At 40.2% G+C, this 23,804-nt stretch overlaps 1 protein-coding gene across 4 annotated transcripts in view; it reads left to right on the top strand.

Moving 5' to 3' along the window:
* The window catches only part of Chd6 (chromodomain helicase DNA binding protein 6), a 147,986-nt gene that overhangs the window by 48,656 nt on the left and 75,526 nt on the right, over window positions 1-23,804 (top strand). For 3 of the 4 annotated variants that reach the window (XM_069989770.1, XM_069989767.1, XM_069989768.1), the window contains exons 3-5: window positions 2,849-3,363; window positions 12,535-12,682; window positions 14,320-14,469. In XM_069989770.1, the coding sequence (XP_069845871.1) occupies window positions 2,849-3,363; window positions 12,535-12,682; window positions 14,320-14,469 (813 nt within the window). The remainder of the gene's footprint in view (window positions 1-2,848; window positions 3,364-12,534; window positions 12,683-14,319; window positions 14,470-23,804) is intronic. The other variant, XM_069989769.1, reaches the window with a different exon arrangement.

The following is a 23,804-nucleotide window of genomic DNA, read 5'->3' as shown; positions in this document are numbered from 1 at the left end:
AACTCGGGTCCTGAAAGCTGTTCCTCAGCTTTTCAGCTCAAGGCTAGCACTCTACCACTTGAGCCACAGTGCCACTTCCAGTTTTCTGAGTTGTTTATTGGAAATAAGAGTCTCACGGACATTCTTGCCCGGGCTGGCTTTGAACCGCAATCCTCAGAAATCTCAGCTTCCTGAGTAGCCAGGATTACAAGCATGAGCCACTGGCGCCCAGCTTTTCCCTCAATTTTTAAACATTCTTTAAGCTTTTATTTAAGCATAAACCCCTGAATCAGTTATTCTTTCATGATTTTTATTGTTTCATATTAAAACCTTTGGTGTTAGCCAGATATAGACCTCACAGTAATGTTACTGAGCAGAGCAGAATTTTTATTTAAAAGTTTAGTAGTAGCTGTGGAGGAGGATTAGGTTAAGTAAGTAGAGCCACTTCCAGGAAGAGTTGCTCTTTCTCTTGACAATACGGGTATTAGGTCATACAGATGACTGAACTGTATGAAAATAGAAGATTACACTGGCACTAAAGCAATTGGTAGCCCCAGTATTGAGTGTGTACCATCAAGGTAGGGTCTGACCCCAGAGAGGCACTGCTCGCATTGCAGATAAACTTGGACTTCCATTTCTGTAGAACCAGATTGGAATTCCCATTCTACCAGGCAAGCTCAGCCTCAGTTTTCTCTTAAATGAAGTCTTACATTGTAAGTAGTTTGTAAAGTACTTAGTATTCACTGTATGAGGGGTAAGGAAATCCTTAGTGTAGCAATAAAAGTAATCACCAAGCTTTCTTTTCTCTTACCATGATTCTAAAATGCTAGAAGTAGCAGTAAATAAAACATACACTCTTTACAAATTCTCATTTCTGTTCATTCATATTACCTCTTCTCTGGAGAAAAATGACATGTAAATACATTCTGATCTTGAAAATGCCTCATTTCCCTGTTCAAAATTCTCTCAAGGTAAATTAAACTGAGAAATAGCCTCTGTTCTTCTAGTTGATAGTTTTTCAGATTTGGAGTGTATTTTCCTGCTGGTAGGTTGAAGCAGTGTGGCTCAGTAATCAAACATTGTTTCTGGTGAAGGCATTGTATGCAGACGTGTGAGCACCAGCCTTCAGCAAAAAAAGTGAAGAAGAGTGCCCAGGTCCTGAGTTCAAGTCCCCTGAACTAAAATGAAAAAAAAAAAACAAAAAACCAAAAATAAAAGAAAATGAGAGGAAGAGTATGAAATTACCTGTACCAGTTATAAAAAAATTACAGCAAATCAAAGAAGCAACAAAATGAGTATTTTCACGTTTTCTCTCTTCTCTCTGTGTGTGTGTGTGTGTGTGTGTGTGTGTGTGTATCTGTGTGTCTGTCTGTGTGTGTCTTTGCGTTTGTGGAATTTCTAGGGAACATGGGTATCGTGTCACTAGCTGTTGGATTTCTTCTTGCCTTATATACAAAATATAACTACCTTTGCCATTTCTTCTATTTTGATTTTAACTCAAATACTTAGCCCCTTCTTTGTCTAAGCCATCCAAAGTACTACTCAGTTGGTAATGAGGTAGTCAAACAGAATTACTTTCCTCCCTCTCCTTTTCTTCCTTTCCTCTCTTCTAAAGTAGTAAATCTTGTCAGAAATAAACAGTTCTCCCTGGATTTAGGCTAGTTTATGATGCTAGATCTTATTTAAATCTTGCTTTCCTTTGATTTTTTTTCTTCCTGGTATTCTCAGTGATATGTTTGGAAGCATCCAATTGGGGAGGGGCACTGGAGAACAAGGGAAAGTCTCTATCATGATTGGGCTGTGCCCAGAAGCATAAATACACACTAGAGGGAAAACATATCATGCGGGCAAGTATCTATGCCTTTATCACATGCCAGGCCTCTTGTTAGAAGAGTGGGCTTTCCACAAATGGAGCTGCTTCTAAGCCATCATCGGAAGATAATTGCATCATCTTCCTGAAAAGCCTGCTGCTCCCTCCTCGGCCCTCCCTGTGTCATTTCTTTATTTCAGACCAGGGAGAGTATGCTATTCCCTAGAGTAAGTACCCATGTTATTTTTATTATTGTTAGCTTTACCCACCTTGGTTATGAAATGGCAAATTATTTTAGGGACACCAGACCTAAAAGTATGCAATGAAATTTCTATTTCCAAAGGGATGTTTCTTTAAAAGTGGTTACTTTGGGAGGCCATGCTTTTATTTAACGGTGCTTAAAGATAGGCTTTGAAATTTCCTTTCTGGGTCTGCCTTCAGCACCTGTGATGCTTCCTTTCTAATGGCATCAATCCAAATAAAGGGCACTATAAGAGGCCAGAGGTTTTGCAAGAGGCCACTTAGTCTGGTGACTAAGTTAGATGATCATGAACAACCATACCATGTTAGTTGATCCTGATTTTTTTTTTCCTCCAAATCAGCTCAGCGGAATGTCATTGCCTCTTAAGGCCATGTATTTGATACTACATTCTTATCATCCCAGTGACTGGGAGGCCTCAGAATGAATTTGAATAGTAGCTTTTATGTACTGGTAAGAGAAATGTCCTCTGGATAGGTCATTGTGTGTTTCTCTGAGGGTATTTTGTGGGAAACTTACATAGTTTCCTGTTTTACACTTAAGCAATATTTCAGATTTCTTACAATAATATAGAAATGCTCCAGGCTTTTTCATACGAATTTTTTTTAATGTAACAGCATCTTGATATAGCTCCATAAGGCCAAAGGCCCTGTGTGTCCTTGTTGCTGCTGTATGCCCAGGGCTTGGCACAGTAGGAACTAAGTAAATTTGTTGAGTAAATCTAGGCATTTCAGCTTCATAGCACTCTTTGTATGATACATGCCACGGAAAGATAACATGCTTTTTTCTTTGTTTTACAGTTGTCAAATTTAAAAGTTTTCAATCACTCCCCAATGTCTGATGCCTCTGTCAATTTTGACGACAAATCCCCATCACCGTTTGACTGCAGCACTGACCAGGAAGAGAAAATTGAAGATCTTGCCAGTCACTGTCTGTCCCAGAAAGACCTGTACACTGCTGAAGAGGATACCCTTTTTTCTAGGAAAATGACATCCCATAATGGGATGGAAGACAATGGGGGTAGAGGTACTGGGGTAAAGAAGAAACGGAAGAAAAAGGAGCCAGGAGAACAAGAGGGTACAGCAAAGGGCAGCAAGGACAGGGAGCCCAAGCCAAAGAGGAAACGAGAGCCCAAAGAGCCAAAGGAACCCAGGAAGACCAAGGAACCGAAGAAGGCCAAGGAGCCCAAGGAGCTGAAGCAGAAAGACGGAACTAAGAAGTCCCGGAAGCCTCGGGAGGCCTCAGGTACCAAGGAGGCCAAAGAGAAGAGGAGCTGCTCGGACTCTTCAACCAGGACGAAGTCTAAGAAGGCCAGGTGCATACCTTCCTCCCTCCCCATTCCCTTGCCTCTGCATCTGTGGAATCATTGGTCTTTGGCATTATCCCAGATGCCTGGGCATAACTTCACTGTACTCCTGTGGGCCCAGGCCTCATATTTCACTTAGGTAGCATGGGATGATGGGGGTGGGATAACTATTTGGTACTAATAGGAAGAGTTGTCTCTGGGGGTTGCTATTTGCTAATTTCACTCCTGGCGTTATGGTACGTAAAAAACAAGATCTGTGTTTTTAGGATACTCCCAAGAGTATCCTTTTCAGATCCCATCCATCCCTTTTGGTGTGTACTTAGAATTTAGCATTCTTCATGTAGTCTCTGGCATCCTGTCTCCTGTATCAGTACGCCCCTTCTATGCCATGTTGATGTGTTTTTGTCTGTAATAGCTTTCAGCCAAAAAGCAAACTGCCTTTCATACCTCCTTGTGAGAAAGCTAGCCTTCATTGGTGCTAGTCACACAATTTCTTGCTCTTCTGTTTGGATTAAGAACATGCATGAGGCAGAAAGGAAGGGACATCCTGGGTCTGAGGGCAGCCTAGGGGCAGAGGTTGCAGCCGTGGAGATGAGTGGTACAGTGGCCTGAGAGAGCTGTGGATGTGCTGTTTCAGAGGCAAGACGCCTTTTTAGGCTCTGAGCTCTTAGCACTTGGATCTAACTCTCTAGTTCATTGTCTGACACAGTGCTTGGCCTTTTCACAACTGCTCAAGAAATATTGAGGAAATCAGGCCCGAGGATACCATCGTGACTTGTAGGATCAAAGGCCGGGCCACAGAATCCCTGCAGTGGGTGTTGTGAGAAAACTTGTGAGGATAACAGATGCGCTCCTTACACGGCAGATCCAATATTTCCCATCTGTGTGCAAACATTCTGCTTTACACATTTTGAGACATATAAAACAAAACATATATAAGCCTTTTCTCAAGGCAGTTTTAAGTTCCTGAAGTCTGAGCATTATAAAGAGGCAAGATATGTGTCTCTCTGTTTGTCATGTCAGACCAAGAGCAATCATCATGCACACTCAGATATTTATGTGAATACTGAGGGACCTCCCACACCTATGTTGAGTCAGACACAAGTTTTAGAGAAAAAACTTTTTTAAGAGCAATGGGCTGTAACTTGAAGTTTACTGTACAGCCCATTTCTCTTTTAGGAGAGTTTGTTTGGAACCAGATGGATGATTTCCTAATTAAAGTAGAAGTGCTACCTCATGATATTCACTCCCTTCTGCTGATCTTTTATCTACTAAAGCAGCTTAGGGGTTGAGAGATGCTAGGATGTAGTTTGCAGAGAGTATGGCTATTAAATACCATAGAAGAGAGGTAGGTAAAATCAGAATTCCTGTTCTACCTAGCTGCTCAGGAGGCTGAGATCTATGCATTGCACTTCAAAGTCAGCCCAGGTAAAAATGTCTGTGAGACTCTTCAGTTAATCATTTAAAGGCAAGATTGTAGGTTTGGCTCAAGTGGTAAAGCACCAAATGTGAGCAAAAAAACTTAGGTGAGAGAACAAGGCTCTCTCTGGGTTCAAGCCTCAGTACCAGCACGTGTGCATGCGCATGTGCACACACACATCAACTTACAGTTTTGTTTCTCAGGTAACCTACGGAAGACACTCTGATCTTCCATATGTGAATGGTAGGGCATAGTGACTGACTTCTGCCAACAATTTTCACTGGAAAAGTAGCGCAAGTAGTTCTTTGGTGTAAAACCATTGTTTAAAGGAGTTATCATTCCTGAACTGGTGGTTATTTATTTTGGATTTATAGAACACAGTAAGGAAATCAGATAGTGCTTGTGAGAGTAGAGGTAGTCAGAGGAGGTTTCACTGATCGCAGATTTGGTTTGGAAGTGAAAGGCTAGAAAGCATGGGCATCTGAGCTCTTCTAGCCACCCGCTCTCTGATGTTTGCTATTTTATTGACTTCTCATAGGAATTCACTTTTAGACTGTGGCATATGAAACAGTGTATGGCCATTGTAATTTCCATTTAGGGAGAATGAGAATTTTTTTTCACAAAACAAGATTGTCAGATGCATAGGAAAAATCAAGATTCTGACTAATGAAAAACTTAAGGCTTTGTTACATTATAGCATTAATTAAAAGATCATGATTTTCATCTGATTAGGCTAAATGATATGAATGGGTTAGAGAAGTACTTTTCCTTTTGAGGGTTCTAACTTAGAAGACAGCAGAACTCATGAGGTTTAGAAATCCAAGAGACCTTCCTGGAGAGGAAACTGGCAGATATATATGAATGGCCATCTCTTTAGAAAGGTGGACCAGTTGCACAAGATTTTCTCTCTTTATTTTTAGCCTATACGACATTGACCTGTAATTACAGAATTCTGTGTAGCCCAGAGATGGCTTTGGACTATTTCTTTTCCTTTGCATTTTTGTAGTGTTGTTTTGTTCCTTTTAATTAATAATCCCATTGGTCAGTAGAGTTTTAGGTATGAAATGAATTTTCTTTTTTTTTTTTTTTTGAAAACAAGTGAAACAGAAATTTATTACATTCAAATTGAAAGTAACATTTGTTTAACGTAATGATAATACCAGACAAACCATATAATCCTTACAATAAGCCTCTTGCATGGTCATTATTATGTCCATTTTGCAGGTGGAGTGACAGATTCTGAGAGGTGATATGTTCTAGACATTAAGCCACTTGACAAACAATTTATTCAATGACAACTTGATACATGCCACAATATTGTTCCTTATTGGACTGAGGCCTGAAAGAACAGCATTCCATTTTGTTTTGGTTTTTTTGTCAGTCATCAGGCCTAAACTCAGGACCTGAATGAAATGAATTTTCAAAAATTAGTAATTAAATCTTTTTATGTTTTTTGTTTTATTCATTCATTGGCTTAAGTACATTATTTGATTTGAGCATTTACTGATTTAGTTCCTGGTACTGCTTGATGGTCATAAGTCATTCACTGAATGCTTGGATTATTGTTAAGAGCTCTGCCACTGATTTCCAGACTTCTGTCCCCTTTCCCCTTCAATCCATCTTGCCAGAGGTCAGCTGGTCAGTTTTTCTGAAGTGCTGTTGTTACCTTATTTACATTGGCAGTCAGTAGTAGTAGTATTGGTGGTAAATCACATCCCTTTTTCTTGTCTCTTAACTCTAATAGATCAGTTTGGAGGTAGTCTACAGAGTCCAATTGTAAACTGGATTGAAGAACTTCCTTTGCCTTGTGGTTAGATTCAGGCTTTTGTTACTTTCTTAGTTGACTTTACCAAGACTGCAGATAATCAGTAGGGTTGGGCATGCTATGTCCTGTCTTTACTTAGAGTGGAGATCTTTACTGAAGCTGGTTTTAAACTCAAGAGATTCCACTGATGGAGTTCTTTCTGCCATTTTTTTAAAAATTTTATTTTATTTGTGAACATACTGTACAGAGGGGTTACAATTACATGGGCAGGATAATGCGTACATTTCTTGCCAAGCATTGCAGCCTCCTCCTTTGTTTACCCTTTACATCCCTTCCCAGCCTCCCCCCTCCCCCCCAACCTTTTTTTTTTTTAACATTTTGATTCTGAATTAGACTGAAAGAAGACAAATATAAAAGTTGTGTAAGTATAGACCCTGCACTGGGGACCCATTGGGTGTGAGAAGGGAAGAATGTAAATAATATGACAGAAACAACTTTCTTCTCATGTTTTGGACTGTTTCTATCCCAGTGTTTGCAAAAACTCAGGGAGTACTTAATCTTTTATCTCCAGATTTTTGAGTTAATTAGGCCAACCGTCACAGACCTTTACCAGATCTTTAAGGAAATAGCTATCAAATTTAGTGCCTGATAAGTAAATGCATACTCATTTACTTACCATTATATTTTTTTGTGCTGGCAATGTATCTTGCTTTGTTTGTTATTTTAACTGCCAGTGGATTAGTGAAGGAAGGATGGTGTCACAGCAGTATTGTCTATGAGTTTTTTCATTGACAAACTTTCATAAGTCAGAAAAATGGCCTTACAAGTATTCAGGAAACAAACAGAAATGTAAACAAATGTAAAACCTGGTATGATTGTATGCAGAATAGCTGAAAAGATTGAGATGATTGTTTAGGGTCCAGAGGAAGTCCTTGATGGAGTGAGTATTGAGCTATGTATGGAAGGAATTATAAGATGAAAAAAAGACTTAGAGTGGAAGACGAAAAGGTATTTAAACAAATGTTTTAGAGGGATTCCAGCTTTAGGGTAGTAGACCAAGCATGTTTTATTGTCCTTTTATATCTTCTTGGAAGAACACCGGGGTGAATTCTTCAAAGGTAAGAGATGTCACTGCAGTTTTGGATGAGAAGGGCTAGTGCTACCCATCAGGTTGGTTGATATATGCTAGGTAGCTAGTTTTAGCTTAGAGCATAGGCCAAGAAATACTTATTTTCAAATATAAACTATAGAAAAATCAAGATGTGTAGTCTTTGGCTTACGAAACCAGGTAGAACACAAGATAAGATAACTTTTAGATAAACTTAGTGGTTACACTTGATTATTGTTCTACCTATATAGTATAATTTATTTTGGGGGAGTTTTTGTGTGTTATAAGTGTATATAATAGGTGTGTTTTGGGATAAGTATGTCTTTTATTATAAAACTAAGTTTGATTTTGCTTTTACTGAAAATAGGTATTTTAGCCTCAAAAACCTGTGACTTCCATTTCTTTTTTTCCTGTTCTACTAATTCTAACTGAAAGTTAGAAAAGAGAAGGACTATAGAAGATTTATTTGATCTAGACTCAAGTACCATTAAGTGGTAATAGTATTAGATAAGCCTTTGTATTTGCTTTTCAGAACTCTGGTTATAAACAACACATACCTAACTTGAATTAGATTAAGTTAAAAATTGGGATTAAGTGGCTCAGGAATCAAATCAGGAATATTAGTTGGGAATTCCACCAGGATTCTTCATCTCCAGCTCATCTTTGCACTTCTCTGGTAACAGCTCCAGCCTTTGCAAATGCTTTCTTCTGAAGGTTTGATCCTGGCTGTCTGCAGCTATAGACTCAAAGCTGTACAGCTTATTGGCCCAGGAGGAAAGTATTTATTGTCCTATCCACTCCTATGGAAAAATTATTGTTTTAGAAGGACTCCCTGGTTGGTCTGGCTGAATCATGTGTGCATCTCTGGATCATGGTGATAAAAAGGAATAGGATAGCATAGCCCAGCTTGAGCTGTGCTCACTCATAATCTGCATCAGAAAAAGATGCAGAACAAATGCAGTGTATACTTCGCAATGAAATAGGTATATATAGAAATAAGTTACTTTAAAATGACATATAATATGTTATCTGTATAAAATAACATTCAAATGATGGTTATTGTGTGTATATGTGTGTCTTTTGTTCTTACATACTCCAGCATGCCTTTGCTAAAAGAAAGACCATAATATTTTTTTCATTTTTTTTCATCTATTACCTAGCTTCTGTTTGTATTCCCTGTGACTAAGAAGAAATCTGTAGGGAGGAACTGTAAAATTGTACAAATAGACTGCTCCTTATTAACTTGTTAACTTCCCTTGATGACTTTAGAACTGGCCCATCTTTTTTTTTTCTTATTTTTCTTTGGTGATACCTGGGTTTCAACTCAAGGCCTCACACTTACGATACAGGTGCTCTGTCACTGAGTCAGGCCCCACCTTTTTTTGTTGTTGTTGTTCTGGTTATTTTTGAGATGGGATCTTACTTCCTGCTCAGGTATCTGCTTAGACCACGATTCTTCTATTCATAAACCACTAAAATGTGCATGCACCATCTTGTCCAGCTTCCATTTAGATGGAGCCTAATAGACCTTTCTGCCCAGGCTGGCCTAAAACCACAGTCCTCCCAATCTTAGCCTCTCAGATAGCTTGATTCGCATGCATGAAGTCCCTCACCTACCCAGACCTGTCTTTTCTGTGGTGGTTACAAGATGGTTTTCCTCCTTTACTGTCTCCTCCATATATATATCACTTACATGCTCTATTAAGCAAGGGTTCTTTCACTTCTCTCTCTCATTCATTATATCTACCTATCATCATTATGGAGTCCTGTAGCTTTCAGTAATGCAATTAGTTCTTACTGTTTTCAGTTACTTTGGTGTATAAATGGTTCCAGTTTGGGGGCAGCAGTAGCTCTTTAAGATGTCTCAGTATCATTTTGAGACATTCTACTTAGGTTTTTATGTTTTTAAGCACTTCCTTATTTTCTGACATCGCAAGATGTTTCAAGCTTAGCTGCTGTCCTCCCTTCTTTAGCTTTGGAATCTACCATTTCTCTGAGGAGAAACCAAGCTCTTGAGTGTTGGATATTGCTCTTATGAAGCCATAAATGGATGCATTCATGAATGAAGTCAGAGCCCTTATCCAGTTATTTCCCCAGAGCCTTACATCTGACCATTGCTGGGTTGGGGATCATGTTTTCAACTAATGAGCCTTTGGGGCACAGTTCAGATCCAAACTGTAACATCCTCTTTCTCCCAGAAGTGGAAGAAGTAGTCGGTACTACATCTGTAAGTCCCATGAGATGGAGGGGGTTTTCACCATGTACTGGTATCAGGCTATTCATTTGAAACACTTGGATTCATTTGAGCTTATTTTTGTCTTTAAGAGTGTGGTTTTGGTGGTGGTGGTTTTATTTTAATATGTAGACCTTTCAAGATATCTCAAAAATCAACTCCGTGCTCAGTGAAGTGTCACTTCCTTCTCTGGTCCTTGTGCAGTAGTCCTGTCCATTACACGTAATTACTGTTTCTGCCTGCGCGCGCGCGCGCGTGTGTGTGTGTGTCTGTGTGTCTGTGTGTAATGTTTTTTCCCCTATATAGAATGAAGCTGTTTGCACTTTGCTTTTACCATTTCAAACTCAGTGCCTAACACTTTCAAGGCAAATGCTTTGCCACTGAGCCATCCATCTGCTTTTTGTACTGGTAATTTGAGATAGTCTCACCTTTTGCTCAGGTTGCCCCTGGACAACAGTCCTCCTGTTTTATACTTCCCACTGTAGTTGGGATGACAGGAATGTGCCACCACACCCAGCTTTTTCCACTGAGGTAGTCTTGTGTGTTTTTTTGTTTTTGTTTTTGTTTTTGTTTTTTTTGTCAGTCATGGGGCTTGAACTCTGGGCCTGGGCGCTGTCCCTCAGCTCTTCAGCTCAAGGCTAGCGCTCTACCACTTGAGCCACAGTACCACTTCCTGTTTTCTGAGTGGTTTATTGGAGATAAGAGTCTCATGGCCTTTCCTGCCCAGACTGGCTTTGAACTGTGATCCTCAGATCTCAGCCTCCTGAGTAGCTAGGATTACAGGCATGAGCCACTGGCATCCAGTGTCTTGTGAATTTTTTTTTTGGACCAGGCTGTCCTGAAACTGCAGGTAGCTAGGATGATTGGCATAAACCTCATACCAGTTTCCTATACAATTTTAGAATGGAAAGCCATTCTAATTATACCTCTGAGATAAGCATGCTGTGAAATTTTAGCATGTTTTAAAACTGCTTGGCCTGAGTCCCTTCTCCATACTGATAAAAATTAGATGTGCTTTCACTCCCCCATAGCCCCACTGAGGGTCCAGTCTCTTCTTAAATCTATAATCCTCTAAAATAGCAGAACCCCTGGCGTTTCATTTCCAGACGTTGTCATTATGGTGAACTATTGTAGCCAGTAGGTCAGCCTTCACTCTGTCATATCACAGATGGGCTGATTTGGATTGGCTTGGTTGGGCTTTGGGGTGAAGTGTATTCCTGTACATTGTGTTGATTAACTCTACTAATGGGAACCACCAATATTGTTGTCTCTTTCCTGGCCCTCTGGACTTGGTCACTTCTCAAGTCTTACTACTTCTGCTCTTGCTGGGCCTTGTAAAGCATCCACACCTTTATTGGTTGTACTAGTGTAGGTCTTCAGTCTTCTTGACAGAACTTGCTTTTATGGCCTTTTTCCCATTGGGAGAAGTGTGAACTCTGACCACAAATGCCCTTTCAGCTACATAGTGTGACCAAGTGTGCTTGCTGGTCATTGGCCACACACACATGTCTTAAGAAATGTGTCTGTGATGCTGTTCCATTCCCACAAATACAGTGGAGGTTCCCCAAAAGCACACACAGACATTGCCTAGGTTCCTTCTTCATAGAGTCCTAGCCTTGTTATTTTTTAATCCAATCTGACTTATTTTCACTGTGACTCAGATGCTTCACAATAATATATGTAGGAGTATAGATGCTGTCTGCTTCATAGCTTTGCTGAGAAGGGCTCAGAACTATACCTGCAGGAACTATTAGCTGTAGTTAGTGTTACTGATTACTATTTCTTCTACCTGTGTCTGTCAAATTTCTGTATATCCTTGCCCAAGTAAGTTTTTCTAATGTTCCCCAACTTCAAGTAATCCTGTCCATCCATCCATGCATGTACCCAACTCTCCGTGGTTTAAAAGTTTTAGGATTTGCTTGAGTTTTGCTATGTATAAAACATAAGAAATGCAAAACCTAATGCAAAAACTTTCCTCTAGGAACTTAGAATATGATATGAGAGATCAGAGAAGTATAAAATATTCATTCACTGAGTAAAGGTTTGTTGAGCAACAGTATAGGATCCAGAAATTGTATGTCGTTTTTGAGTTCTCAGCGTGATGTCATGGTTAGTGACTTTAACTTTGGTTAAACATTAGAATTTGAATACCTTAAGCAAAGCATGATTAAAGTGTTTGAAGAATGTGGAGAAGAGTTTATCTTACAGAGGGATCAGGGAAGGCTTTCTAGAAAAGGCTTTCTTGCACGATGGGTGGACTTCCATCTCTGATGAAGCATTCCTGCTCTTGCCGCCCTGGACTACGGCCGGAGGTAGACTGCAGGGTTTTCATGACTATGCACTTGTTAAAAGCAAAGACAGTGTTCACTTCATTTTAGAGTTCCTGGTACTCACTCCATCCCAGTTGTGTTCATAGACCAAGCCCAGTAGAAAATGATGACAGATTAGGGACAGATTAGGTAACTTAAAGGGACATTGTAACTTGATGATTCTTTATTACTGTGAAGCAATCAAACTTCACAGTAATAAAAATGAAAACATTTGTTAAACTGAAAGTGAGATCTTTTGGGTGTTATTTTATAACTCTTAATCATAGGAGTAATTTGAGTTTTCAAAACTGCCCAACAGCTTTAATTCCGACTTTCTCCTTGTAGCAGGGAGCAAGGACCAACCCCAGTGGAGAGAAAGAAGAAAGGAAAAAGGAAAAGTGAAACCACATTGGAGAGTTTAGAGCTGGACCAGGGCCTGCGGAACTCGTCCCTGCGGAGTACTGAGGAGTCCACTGAGTCTGCAGACAGCCAGGTACAGCTGGCACGGGGAGCCTGCTGGTGGCTACAGCTGCTAGATGGCTAGTGCTCTTCTATGCCTGTCTCCAGCCTGGGCTGGGCTCGTACTGTCGGGTGAGCAGCTAGATCATATGCAGGCTGTTTCTCTAGCTTGATTCGATACTTAACAACTTCTCAGATTTTTAGGGGTGTCTACTTCCTTCTTTTAAAGTATCTTATTTGACTTCTGAAGAAGTTGATGTGGAAAAATGAGGTGAGCTAGACCAGGGAAGACTCAGGAGAATGTTTTGCCATGGTTTGTAATAGAGTTATTGCTCAGAGTGTTAGGCCAGTGTGCACCAGGACACCTTCATAATCCCAGGTGCTAGAAAAGTGAGGGAAGTTTTCCTTATGCCAAAACAGTAAAGATGTGGAAACAAAGAACATCGAGTTCAGTTCCTAATGTGTGCCAAGGTGTGTGCCCATGCATTGGTGGGGATTTTCTCCTTAAGTTTAGGTAACTGTTCATAGAGATGAATTCTAACATTTGGACGTGCTATTCCTTTGATATCCACAGGAGTTTATGTGTCTGTGGTGCTACAAGGAGGTCATTTAGAGAAAGATTGACCTTTCAGGATTATCTGGACACCATTCAGTTTTTCATTGATCTCCACTGTAGGAAGGTTGTCAGCTTATAAAAATCATGGTATTCATTTCCTGTAAACTGGGGCTAGTGGCTGTTAAGTATCCAGATTAGTAGGAGAATAAGCACATTGCCTTGAGAGGATCTGACGAGGAGTCCCATGTTTAGAGGATGGTGATCTGTCTGTGGATATGGGAGAGGAGTTAACTATTAAGATGTGACAAGGTGAAGAACTATTAAGGTGTGACAAGGTGGGAATGTGGAGAGATGCTTGGGAGTTATCTTTTAGGGAATAATAGGGTGATATTTTGCTTAGATTTACTTTTTAAAGTTGAAATATGTGAGACTGTGCTAGCTTGTAAAAATATTTCCTTGAGATGGATTCTGCTGCTTGTGTATAAGGAGTGTGTAGAGGCAATCTGTGTACTCTTTGATGTGAGGAAAAGTCACTGCACCTCTGTGTTGATGTTGTCTCTAAATGGGCTGATTGACTACAGACAAATTCTTAGATGGTGATTTGTTGTTTGTCACACTTTTGCCATCTTTACATTTCAAACAGTTAAGAAATCCCCAAAGGAAGTCTTAATAAAATTGGTATATTTGTAAATATTTGCAGTAAATATGGTGAATTCAAGCAAAGTAATTAAATAACAACTTTGTCCTAAACTCTGAGTTTATAGTTAATGCTAGAGTAGACCTCAGAAATGGAGTTCTTCACATCCCTCTTGTATAGGAATAGAAGGCTACTGCAGAAAAAGGAAGAATATCACTGCCAGTGGTAAAGCACACCTCACTGGTCTCTTGAGGCAGTTCCTTCTTCTTAGTGGATCTCAGGGGTTTGGAGATTGGTCTTTTATTCCATACCATACCATCTGAGTGAATTTAGTTCTTAAGAGAGTCCTGCTTAAAAGATTCTTTCTGTAAGGTGAGAAAGCTCTGCTTGCCATATTAGTAAGTACATATTAGGCTAGTTTTGTGCAAGCTTTTGCCTTTGAGTTCGAGCTGCTCTGATGGGTGTGTTTGTCCTGCAGAAGCGACGTTCAGGACGGCAAGTGAAGCGCAGAAAATACAACGAGGACCTAGACTTCAAAGTGGTGGATGATGATGGGGAAACAATTGCGGTTCTTGGAGCTGGCCGAACATCTGCACTCTCGGCTTCTACACTGGCCTGGCAGGCTGAGGTATGGCTTTTGCATCAGGGTCCTGACCTTGGAGTTCTTCTGTAACTTTTGATAAAGCATACATTACATCATCTTAACTTCTGCAGGCAACCTTTGGATGACTTCCTGTTACTCAGCATAACATTCAGGCTCGCTATTCTCAACAGCACCCTCTGATCACACCCTTTCCCTCTCCTACCAGAGCCATTTTAGATCAGTTTGTTTTCCTTCTCATTTTTTGCCACCAAAAAAGCTAGTCCTCTTTTAATGAATTACCCATTTTCTCCCACCTGTACTGTTGCTTCTGCTTGGGGTTGGTTACACAGCTGCTTTACCCTAGGTTCACTTTCACCTAAAACAGTGTCTCCTTAGGGTGGTCTTCCCTGCCTCCTTTGTCTGAACAGATAGCTCTCTCATCACACTAGCTCTCTGCTTCAGCTCCTTGAAGTTCCCTCGTGGCACTTAACTACAATCTGTAGTTGTAGCTACTGTGCCTGATCTCTGGTTTTGTCTTGTTTCTCATTAGAGTACAAAAGCTTTCTATGAACTAAGTACTTGTTCAGAGAATTAACTAAACTAGCAGTTACAGGTGGAACTTTGATTCAGCGAAAATATATTGAGAATCTACTACAAGGGGAGGCGCGGGATACATGGATGAGAAAATATGGTTCTTCCTTCACAGAGCTTTGTTTAGTAAAAAAGACACATGGCTGTATTGATACTGTGATTAGTGCAGCCCTGGAAATACTGCTTGATACAAAGGCCACAACAGAGGAGTGTGGAGAGGACCTAGGAGGGACATTTCCTGAACAGCACCCTAGTACTATTGGCCCAAGGACGAGCATGAATAGTGTGACCAGTGGAAGAGCACGGGTGGGTATGGGGTGTGATTTGAGGAGTGATGGGCTATGAGGGCTGAGAGGTAGGAAGACGCACACTGTCCACTGAGATAGATGTACAGCCTTTGTAATGTCATAGCATGTTTGGTTTTAGCAGTTGTCATTGACAACCTTGTTTAGGAGAAAGACAATAGCATTAGCAGTTGGTATACAGAAGTACAAGATAAAAAAGGTTGAATGTTGAAAAGGAGGTCTGTGCTAAAGAGTTCTAGAGAAGAAATGAAAAGCAAAAGGCAGCAGCAGGCTGTGCGGGTAGGAAGGACATCATTGCCAGTAGCACATTCTGGGACACAGACTGTGTGTTGTTTAGAGCCTCTGTACTTACTTGGCAGAATTTACTCGGTATACCAAGTGGCAGCTCAGATACCTGACTCTCCTGGACATTCATATGTACCACAGAGACTTCTTGATCATTTTCTTATCATTTCACATATTCTGTCACCATCTTTGTGTGGAAAGGAGCAAGGAGTGGAACAAGGGCTATTGTCTCCACTTAACCCAGAGTGATCCAGAGACAGTTAATCAGTAACTAATACAGAAGAGCTGATTTCATACCTCTGCTGAAGGTTATAGAACTAATGAATATAATACTTAATAGGGAGTAACAATGTGATGTATTACGATTGCAGTACTTTTCAAACAAATAGCTAAAACTGTCATGGGGTGCTAAGAATGTGATACTTTATAATTGGTTTTCTTTCCTTAAGGATTTTATGGTTGATTTGCTAGTTAAAACACTACAAGAGATCTTATTTTCTCCTGGTAGCCATTTAGACTAAGCTATTTACCATATTTCAGATGTTGTTATGACTTCTCCCCTGGTACCTGAGGAGCAGCAATAGCTGTTCTGACAGAAATAATTGAGGAAATTTTATGTATCTTTATCAAAGCTCTCTTTCCTTCTAAGGCAGGGCTGGGGAACCTTTTTCTGCCAAGAGCCATTTGAATATTTATTAGCATCATTCATGGGCCATATACCAATTTATCGATACAGGCAGATGAGCTATATAGGGCAGCTGATTAAAAGCTTAAGTGTCTGTCCCATTGTCTACCAAATGATTTTTACCTTACACGGCTTGCCAGTCTGACATTTATTATAGTAGTACTGAGGATTGAACCCAGGCCTTCCTCAGACTAGGCCAGCACTCCACCACTAGAGCCATACCTTCTGCCCTTTTGTTTGTGTTCCGGTTCTGATCCTCCTATAGCTGCCAAGTGGAGAGGATTAGGGGCGTGTGCCACCATGTTTAGCTATGACTTACCCTTCTTTTTTTCAAACTGATGTCAGTGCCTGGATCACAGACAGACTTTCACAGTTCTGTGATACACTTAAAATGTATAGACTTTGACATAACTCTGGTTTTGACAGTTTGGTAGTTTGTATGTTTGTTACTTTTTAGAACAAAAAGACTTGAATCTGAATGAGGCTTCAGTTCATGGTGCTCTCCTGTGCTCAACTGTGTTATTATTGCTTTTGGTACCCTCTTTATCTGGTCTTTTCTCTTGCCTGACATGCTGAGCTCCCTGCCCATCCTTTGTGCTCCAGGAGCATGTGTATATTTAACCCTGTCATTGTCCTGCTATTGTTCTTTGAATACCTGCCAATTGTTGTCACCTCCTAAACTAGGATGTGTTCTGTGGTTGATGGTGTATGTTTTATATTTAGCCCCAAGAACCATTTAGATGAAACCACTCTTAGCTACTTTCTCTTATGTTTTGCAATGTTTCTGTTGTCATTGTGTGTATACCTGAAGTCCGGTTAACTGGAACTTTTATTCCACTCAGACTATTCTGGTTCTTAGTGCCTCTGCCATACTGTATTGAGGACTAGTCTTAATTAATTTCTGAATCAGATTGTAAGCTTGTGCAAGAGAGGCACCAGTGTTTAATTTTTCATAATTTTTACTTAGTATAGGTAGAACATAAAGATTTGCACTTAGTTGTTGTACTTATGTATTTACTTAATGAAGGATTAAGATAGATTTAAACCCATTATGTGCATTTTTTAATACCCAGATTAGGAAGGCAAGAAAAATACTTAAAAGTTTTTCCCAGACTCTTATTTTCTTCATTTTCTTACGCTGGAATTAGTTTTCCCATTGAGTCGTCTCCTTCTCAGTTCCTTCTGCTGTTTGGCATTGCTGTGCTTTTGTACCAGGCGGCCACAGCCACTTGGGCCCTTCATCTTTAGGCTCCTATCCACAGCCATATTTGATGGTTTCCTGTCTTCATTGGGTTTCTCTTCAGATTGTTTCCTCTGAGTGTGTCCTTGGTCTTTGCTGCCATCCTCTGTGCTGAGGCCAGTGTTCAGACCACTACAGCACACTGTTCTGTAGTTCCCTGCTACAGGTCTCTGCTTTTTCTAATCTGGTACTAGACTAATTCCCCAGACTACCAGAGGAATCTCTCAGTGTCTTACACAAAAATCTGAGGTGGCTACTAACTGCTGTATTATAGAGAATTCAGGTCTGCTTTTTTTCCCCCTTAACCTTAACCTCCATCTATTTCCCGTCATTGTTGATGCTTTTACTCTAATATGACAAGTTTCTACTCTGTATTCTGGATATGAACTTTTTAGGCTCTTAATGGTGTTCAGTTTCCTTTTGTCCTTGCTCTTTTGTGAGCCATCATTCATTAAGGCCCACAAAACCTCACCTACTCTGAGAAATCCAAACTATTCTTACTTTCTGAACTCTCGTTGACTTGTAGTTATGGTCATACTATTAGCATTTAGGACATTCTAAGACAGAGATGCTTCCTGTGCCTTCCCTGGATGAGTGTGAGCCCCTTAATCCCAGCACTCTGCATCACTTCTGAACCTTCCATGGTATCCAGTGAATAACCTATTGCTGTAAAAACCCATGTGCTTTCCTTAGACCTCTTCTCTGGTTAGCTAAATAGAAGTATAAGAAGTAGTTAGTTGAGATTGGGGGTGAATAGGATTTTAAGATTTTGAGAATTTCCTCTAAGGATAAAAAATTTAAATCGTATGAATCTCTGACATATAAGCAAATGAATTAAAATGGTCTTTTTGAAGGATAATTTGAGAAAATTCCAAGTGGTTAAGAACAGATGGTTGTTATGGAAGTGTGTTTGGCAGGCAGATTTAGTTTATATAAACTGTGTGTATCTGTATACACTGAATGTTTATACACACACGATTGTGCTTATGCGCAATCTCTGTTTAGGGAAAGGAATCCTGCTTTTCCAGTTTGCTTTCTACTTGGATGTGTAGTTTAGTGGTGCTACTTCCTGTTCCTTTCTTTAAGATAGAATTTTTTAAAAAACAACGTTCTGCTCTCAATGGGTTTTTTGTTATGTTTTTTAAGCCAGTTTCTTTTGTTTTTGAAACAAGAGTTTCAGTATATAGCCCAGGTTACTGTGTTGCCTAGACTGGCCTTGAACCCAAAATTCTCTTGACTCAGCCTTGTTTTTGCAAACATCTAAATGAGATGATCGGCCAGAGTGCCAAAGGTGGAAATAGCTAGGGAGAGGCTTAGCAGTAAGCCTCATTTAAAAAAAAAAAAATCATTGTCAGTAGCAACAAATGCTAGGAAAAGGACATGGATGCATGGAATTCAAGGGTGGTGGTTGCAGTTTTCAATAAGGTGGGCTGCCTTGCCTTTATTGAGTGGAGAATTAAAAAAATTTAAAGGAGGAGTCATGTAGGGAGGGGAGAGAGCATTTCAAGTAGAGAGAATGATCTATGCCTTGACCCTGATGTGGAATCATGCCTTCTATCTGACAGATAAGGAGACTTGAAAGGTAGCAGAGGAGGTACATACAGACCTGTTGTTTTGTTTTATGCTAGGTTTTTTGTTTTGTTTTGTTTTGTTTTTGTTTTTGGGACTGGTCGTGGGGCCTGAACTCTGGGCCTGGGCGCTATCCCTCAGCTCTTCAGCTCAAGGCTAGCACTCTACCACTTGAGCCACAGCGCCACTTCCGGCTTTTTTCTTTTTGCTTATGTGGTGCTGAGGAATGGAACCCAGGGCTTCATGCATGCAAGGTAAGTGCTCTACCACTGAGCCACCTTCCCAGCCCCTAGGTTTTTTTTTTTTTATGTTGTTTTTGTGGTAGTACTGAAGTTTGCATTCAGAGTTCATACCTGCTAGGCAGATGCTCATATTTCTTGACCAAATATCCAACTGGCCCTTCTTTTTTCTGGTTACTTTTTAAGATACGATCTTGCTTTTTTCCTCCAGGCCTGTCTGGACCACAGTCTTCCTATTTATAGTTGATATCTTCCTATTTATAGTTGGGATGACAAGCATGCTTCACCTTGGGTTTTACTCTGAGTTAAAGATAAATTTTTGGTAAAGCAGTATGAGTGACTTGGTAAAAGAGTCAGTCTGGATGTTGTGTTGAGAATAAACTAGTGAGATAAGAATAGAAGCAGGATTCTATTGTATTCTGGTTCAGAGGCTCTTGGGACTAATCTGAGTAGAAACCAAGGTGATGGGGATCACGGTGGAGCAGTATAGAAGGTGAGAAGCAGGCTGGCTTCTGGACATACTTGGAAGGACGACTCCACAAGGTTTCTTAGCCAGGCAGATATGAGTTATGGAAAGAAAAAGTCAAGTTTTACGTGAGGAATTTTTATTTGATCACCTGAAAAGATAGTTGATTTTAACTAAGGAACAGACTAGGCAGAGGGAGCAGAAGAAAGGGGAGGGGTTTTAAATATGAGATAGCTCATAATATCCAAATGGAGATGTCAAAAAAAAAAAAAACCAAGTATAGGAGTCCACCATCATGGTCCACCATCATATATCTAAGCCAGATATATAAACTTGGCAGACATCATGAGGGAGGCAGTACTTAAAATTATGAGACAGAATGAGGTCACCCAGAGAATGATTATAGACAGAAAAGAAAAGAAACTCAAAAGGTAGATTCTATATACCTCCACATATAGTTAATATTGGAAGATTTACCCTACCAAGTAGTAAGTTCTAGCAAGCCATTCATTTTTCAACTACAAGAAAAAGAACAAGTTGCAAAAAAAAAAAGCACGTATTTTAAGACATCTGATATCTATGAAAACAACAAGAATTAGATGAACTAAAATTGCAGATAGTGAATCAGAGCCTGGGTCAGCTGACAGCTCAGCTGTTTTCTTCTTTGGAGACATTTCTCCGTTCTAGGAACACATGCTATGTAGTTGATATATGTGAAAATAACATAGTGAGCCCTATTACAAATTGTTTTTTTTTTAATAGGAGTAGGAGCCAGGCGCCGGTGGCTCACACCTGTAATCCAGCTACTCAGGAGGGTGAGATCTTAGGATCACAGTTCAAAGCCAGCCAGAACAGGAAAGTCCATGAGAACTCTTATCTCTAATTAACTTTAATAGAAGTAGTATAGCTGGGTGCCTGTGGCTCATGCATGTAATCCAGCTACTTAGGAGGCTGAGATTTGAGGATCGAAGTTCATAGTCATCTCAGGCAGGAAAGTCCATGAGACTCTTATCTCCAATTAACCGCCAGAAAACCGGAAGTGGCACTGTGGTTCAAGTGGTAGAGCGCTAGCCTTTGAGCTGAAGAGCTCAGGGATAGCACCCAGGCCCAGAGTTCAAGCCCCATGACCTACCAAAAAAAAAAAAGGAAGTAGGAGGATGGAATAATATAGGATATGAGTTTAATTGAATATCATCAAAGCGTATTATGTGTACGTATGGCAATATCACAATAAAGCCCCTTTGTGTAATTAGTATATACTAGTATACACATTCATTACATACTTTTGGAATTAGCTAAATTTCTGTAATAAAGTCTATACAACTTGCCTATAATCCTAGCTGTTTGAAATGCTGAGCTCAGGAGGAGGCCAACCTAGGCAGAAAAGCCTCCATGGAAGACATAGTGATAGATACCTGCTATCTTAAGTTACATGTGGGGCTGAGATCAGGAGGAGGACTGTTCCAGGACAACCCAGGCAGAAAAAAATCTGTGGGACTCCATCTCCACAGAGGGGAGCTGGATTCTAGTATGTGCCATTCCAGCAACAGAAAACTTCAAGCAGGCAGATTGTGGCATAGTCGGGTGGGAATTAAGACCCTGTCTCAAATATAACTAATAAAAAAAAAAACACATCAGGGCATAGCTCAGCAAGCACAAGGCCCTGAGTTAAAATCCCATTACTGCCAAAAATAAAAAAGAATGGATTGGATAAAGAAATAGCGGTGTATTTACTTATTTACTTTCCTGTTCATGAAGATTAATACTAGGTAAACTTAACTATGATAGTAGAAGTTTTGATGGTGGTTACTTCTATGAGCTCACAAGATCTTCCAGAATGTTTGAAAGATTATATAACCTGAACTTGGGTGGTAGTTATATAAGTGTGAGTGTATCTTAGAAAGATATGCACTTGAGATTTGTTATTCATAGGCCATATTTTTTAAATTTATTGCTGTAAGACTGCTGTATAAACATAGTACTTGCTCAGTAAATTAGTATAGAATTGAACTTTAGGGAGGAAATGGCCTCATATTATCATTTCTCTTGGTGTAGGCACCTGTTCTTTTCCTTACTATCCACTTGGGATAGTTGCATCTTTGTTTCTGTGCTGTTTGTGAAAGAGCACCAAAGATCACCTAGCTTTCCCCTTCTGTTAGTATCCACACAGGATAATGTCTTGAGTGCGTAAGGATGGCCAAGTCTTCAATTCCATGACCTAGTCACAATAGTTAGTTGTCACTAGTTGTGGCCTCTATTTATTTCAGCATGTTTCCTTATATCTTTTCCTCTTCTTTTGTTTTTGTTTTTGTCGGTCATGGGGCTTGAACTCTGGGCCTGGGCGCTGTCCCTCAGCTCTTCAGCTCAAGGCAAGCGCTCTACCACTTGAGCTACAGTGCCAGTTCCGGTTTTCTAGTGGTTTATTGGAGATAGGAGTCTCACGGTCTTTCCTGCCTGGGCTGGCTTTGAACCACAATCCTCAGATCTCAGCCTCCTGAGTAGCTAGGATTACAGGCATGAGCCACCGGCGCTCAGTTTCTCTTCTTAATTTTCAACAAAATCTATTGGATGCCCATTGCCTGGCATTTTCTAAGGAAATAGCTACGACAGTGAATCAAAGGATCCCGCCCTCAGTAGGTTTACATTGCAAAACATAGTGAACAGTGAACTGCCTTCTTCTCTTTTCCTTACCTTTGCAGACACAAATACTTAGGCAGAAAAACAGAAGTTTAGTTCATGGTGCCACCCCTTTCTTTTATTGTACTGTGTTCACTTGCAGTCTTGTTGGGCTTTGAGAAGAGACCGGCCATTTGGGGTTGGTTTTGACATGGCACCTAGCATGGTGCCATGTGTCTGGAGGAGTGTCGTAAATATTTGTAACCTTTGAAAGCATCTGTCTATGCCCATTTGCTAATTTCCATAATTCTTTCCTGCCATATGCCCTTTACTTTGCTTTTCTCTCTCTCTCTCTTTTCCAACTGTCATGACTTCTGGGAAAAGCTTGATTTGAGATCTTAAGAAATATGCTTTTTTGGTTTTCCTCCCCAGCCCTCCCTTGCCTGTACTAGAATTTGAACCCCAAGGCTTTGTTCTTGGTAGGTAGGTGCTCTACCATTGGAGTCATGCCCCAAGCCTTTTTATTTATTTATTTATTTATTTATTTTTGGCTTAGTTATTTTCAGAAAGGGTCTTGCACTTTCTCCCTGGGCCACACTAGATCAAGGATTGTTCTACATAAGGCCTCCTGGGTAGCTGAGATCACTAATATGAAGCATCTCACTTTTTGTTGAGAGAAGAGCTTGCTAATCTTTTCTTGGGCTGGTTGCAAACCATGATTCGCTGGATCTCTGCCTTTCATATAGCTGGGATTATAAGTGTAAGCCACCATTCCCAGCAAAAGTACAATATTTTCTTTATTCCCACCACTTAGCTAGGCACTAGTGGCTCACATCTATATAGCTACTTGGGAGGCTGAGATCTAAGGATTGAGGTTCAAAGCCAACCTGGACAGGGTAGTCTGTGAGACTTTTACCTTCAGTTAACCAGCAGAAAGCTGAAAGGTGGAAGAGCAGCTCAAGTTGTAGAGTGCAGTCTTGAGTGAAAAAGCCAAGTGGAACAACAGGCCTTGAATTCAAGCCCCTACTTCAATACCAGAACACCCCCCCACACCCCCTGTTGTTAAGGTTTTAGAACAGTTGAGTCCTAGACCAAGGAAACTGGGGTAATATGCAGCACAAATCATCCTTCTAGACCATTCCAACTAGGAACCTGGAACAGTACATTTGGTAATTTTTTTTCATATAGTGTTTTAAAGTGTCATATTTTGATAGGACTAGGTTTTAGTGCATGTGAAACTGCTAAAATTAAACTACTCAGAGTCCTGAAATATTTTTAAACATGGGAGTGTTTTTTGCCAGGTGCTGATAGCACATGCTTGTAATCCTAGCTATCCCCATGATCCAGAGGATCATGGTTTGAAGTCAGCCTCAGGTAGAACAGT

The sequence above is a fragment of the Dipodomys merriami genome, unplaced genomic scaffold, assembly GCF_024711535.1.
Source record: "Dipodomys merriami isolate MVZ:Mamm:240054 unplaced genomic scaffold, mDipMer1.0.p SCAF_39, whole genome shotgun sequence".
Lineage (NCBI taxonomy): Eukaryota > Metazoa > Chordata > Mammalia > Rodentia > Heteromyidae > Dipodomys > Dipodomys merriami.
Note: the sequence above shows the minus strand (reverse complement) of the source record. Positions and strands in the feature narration are given on the sequence as shown.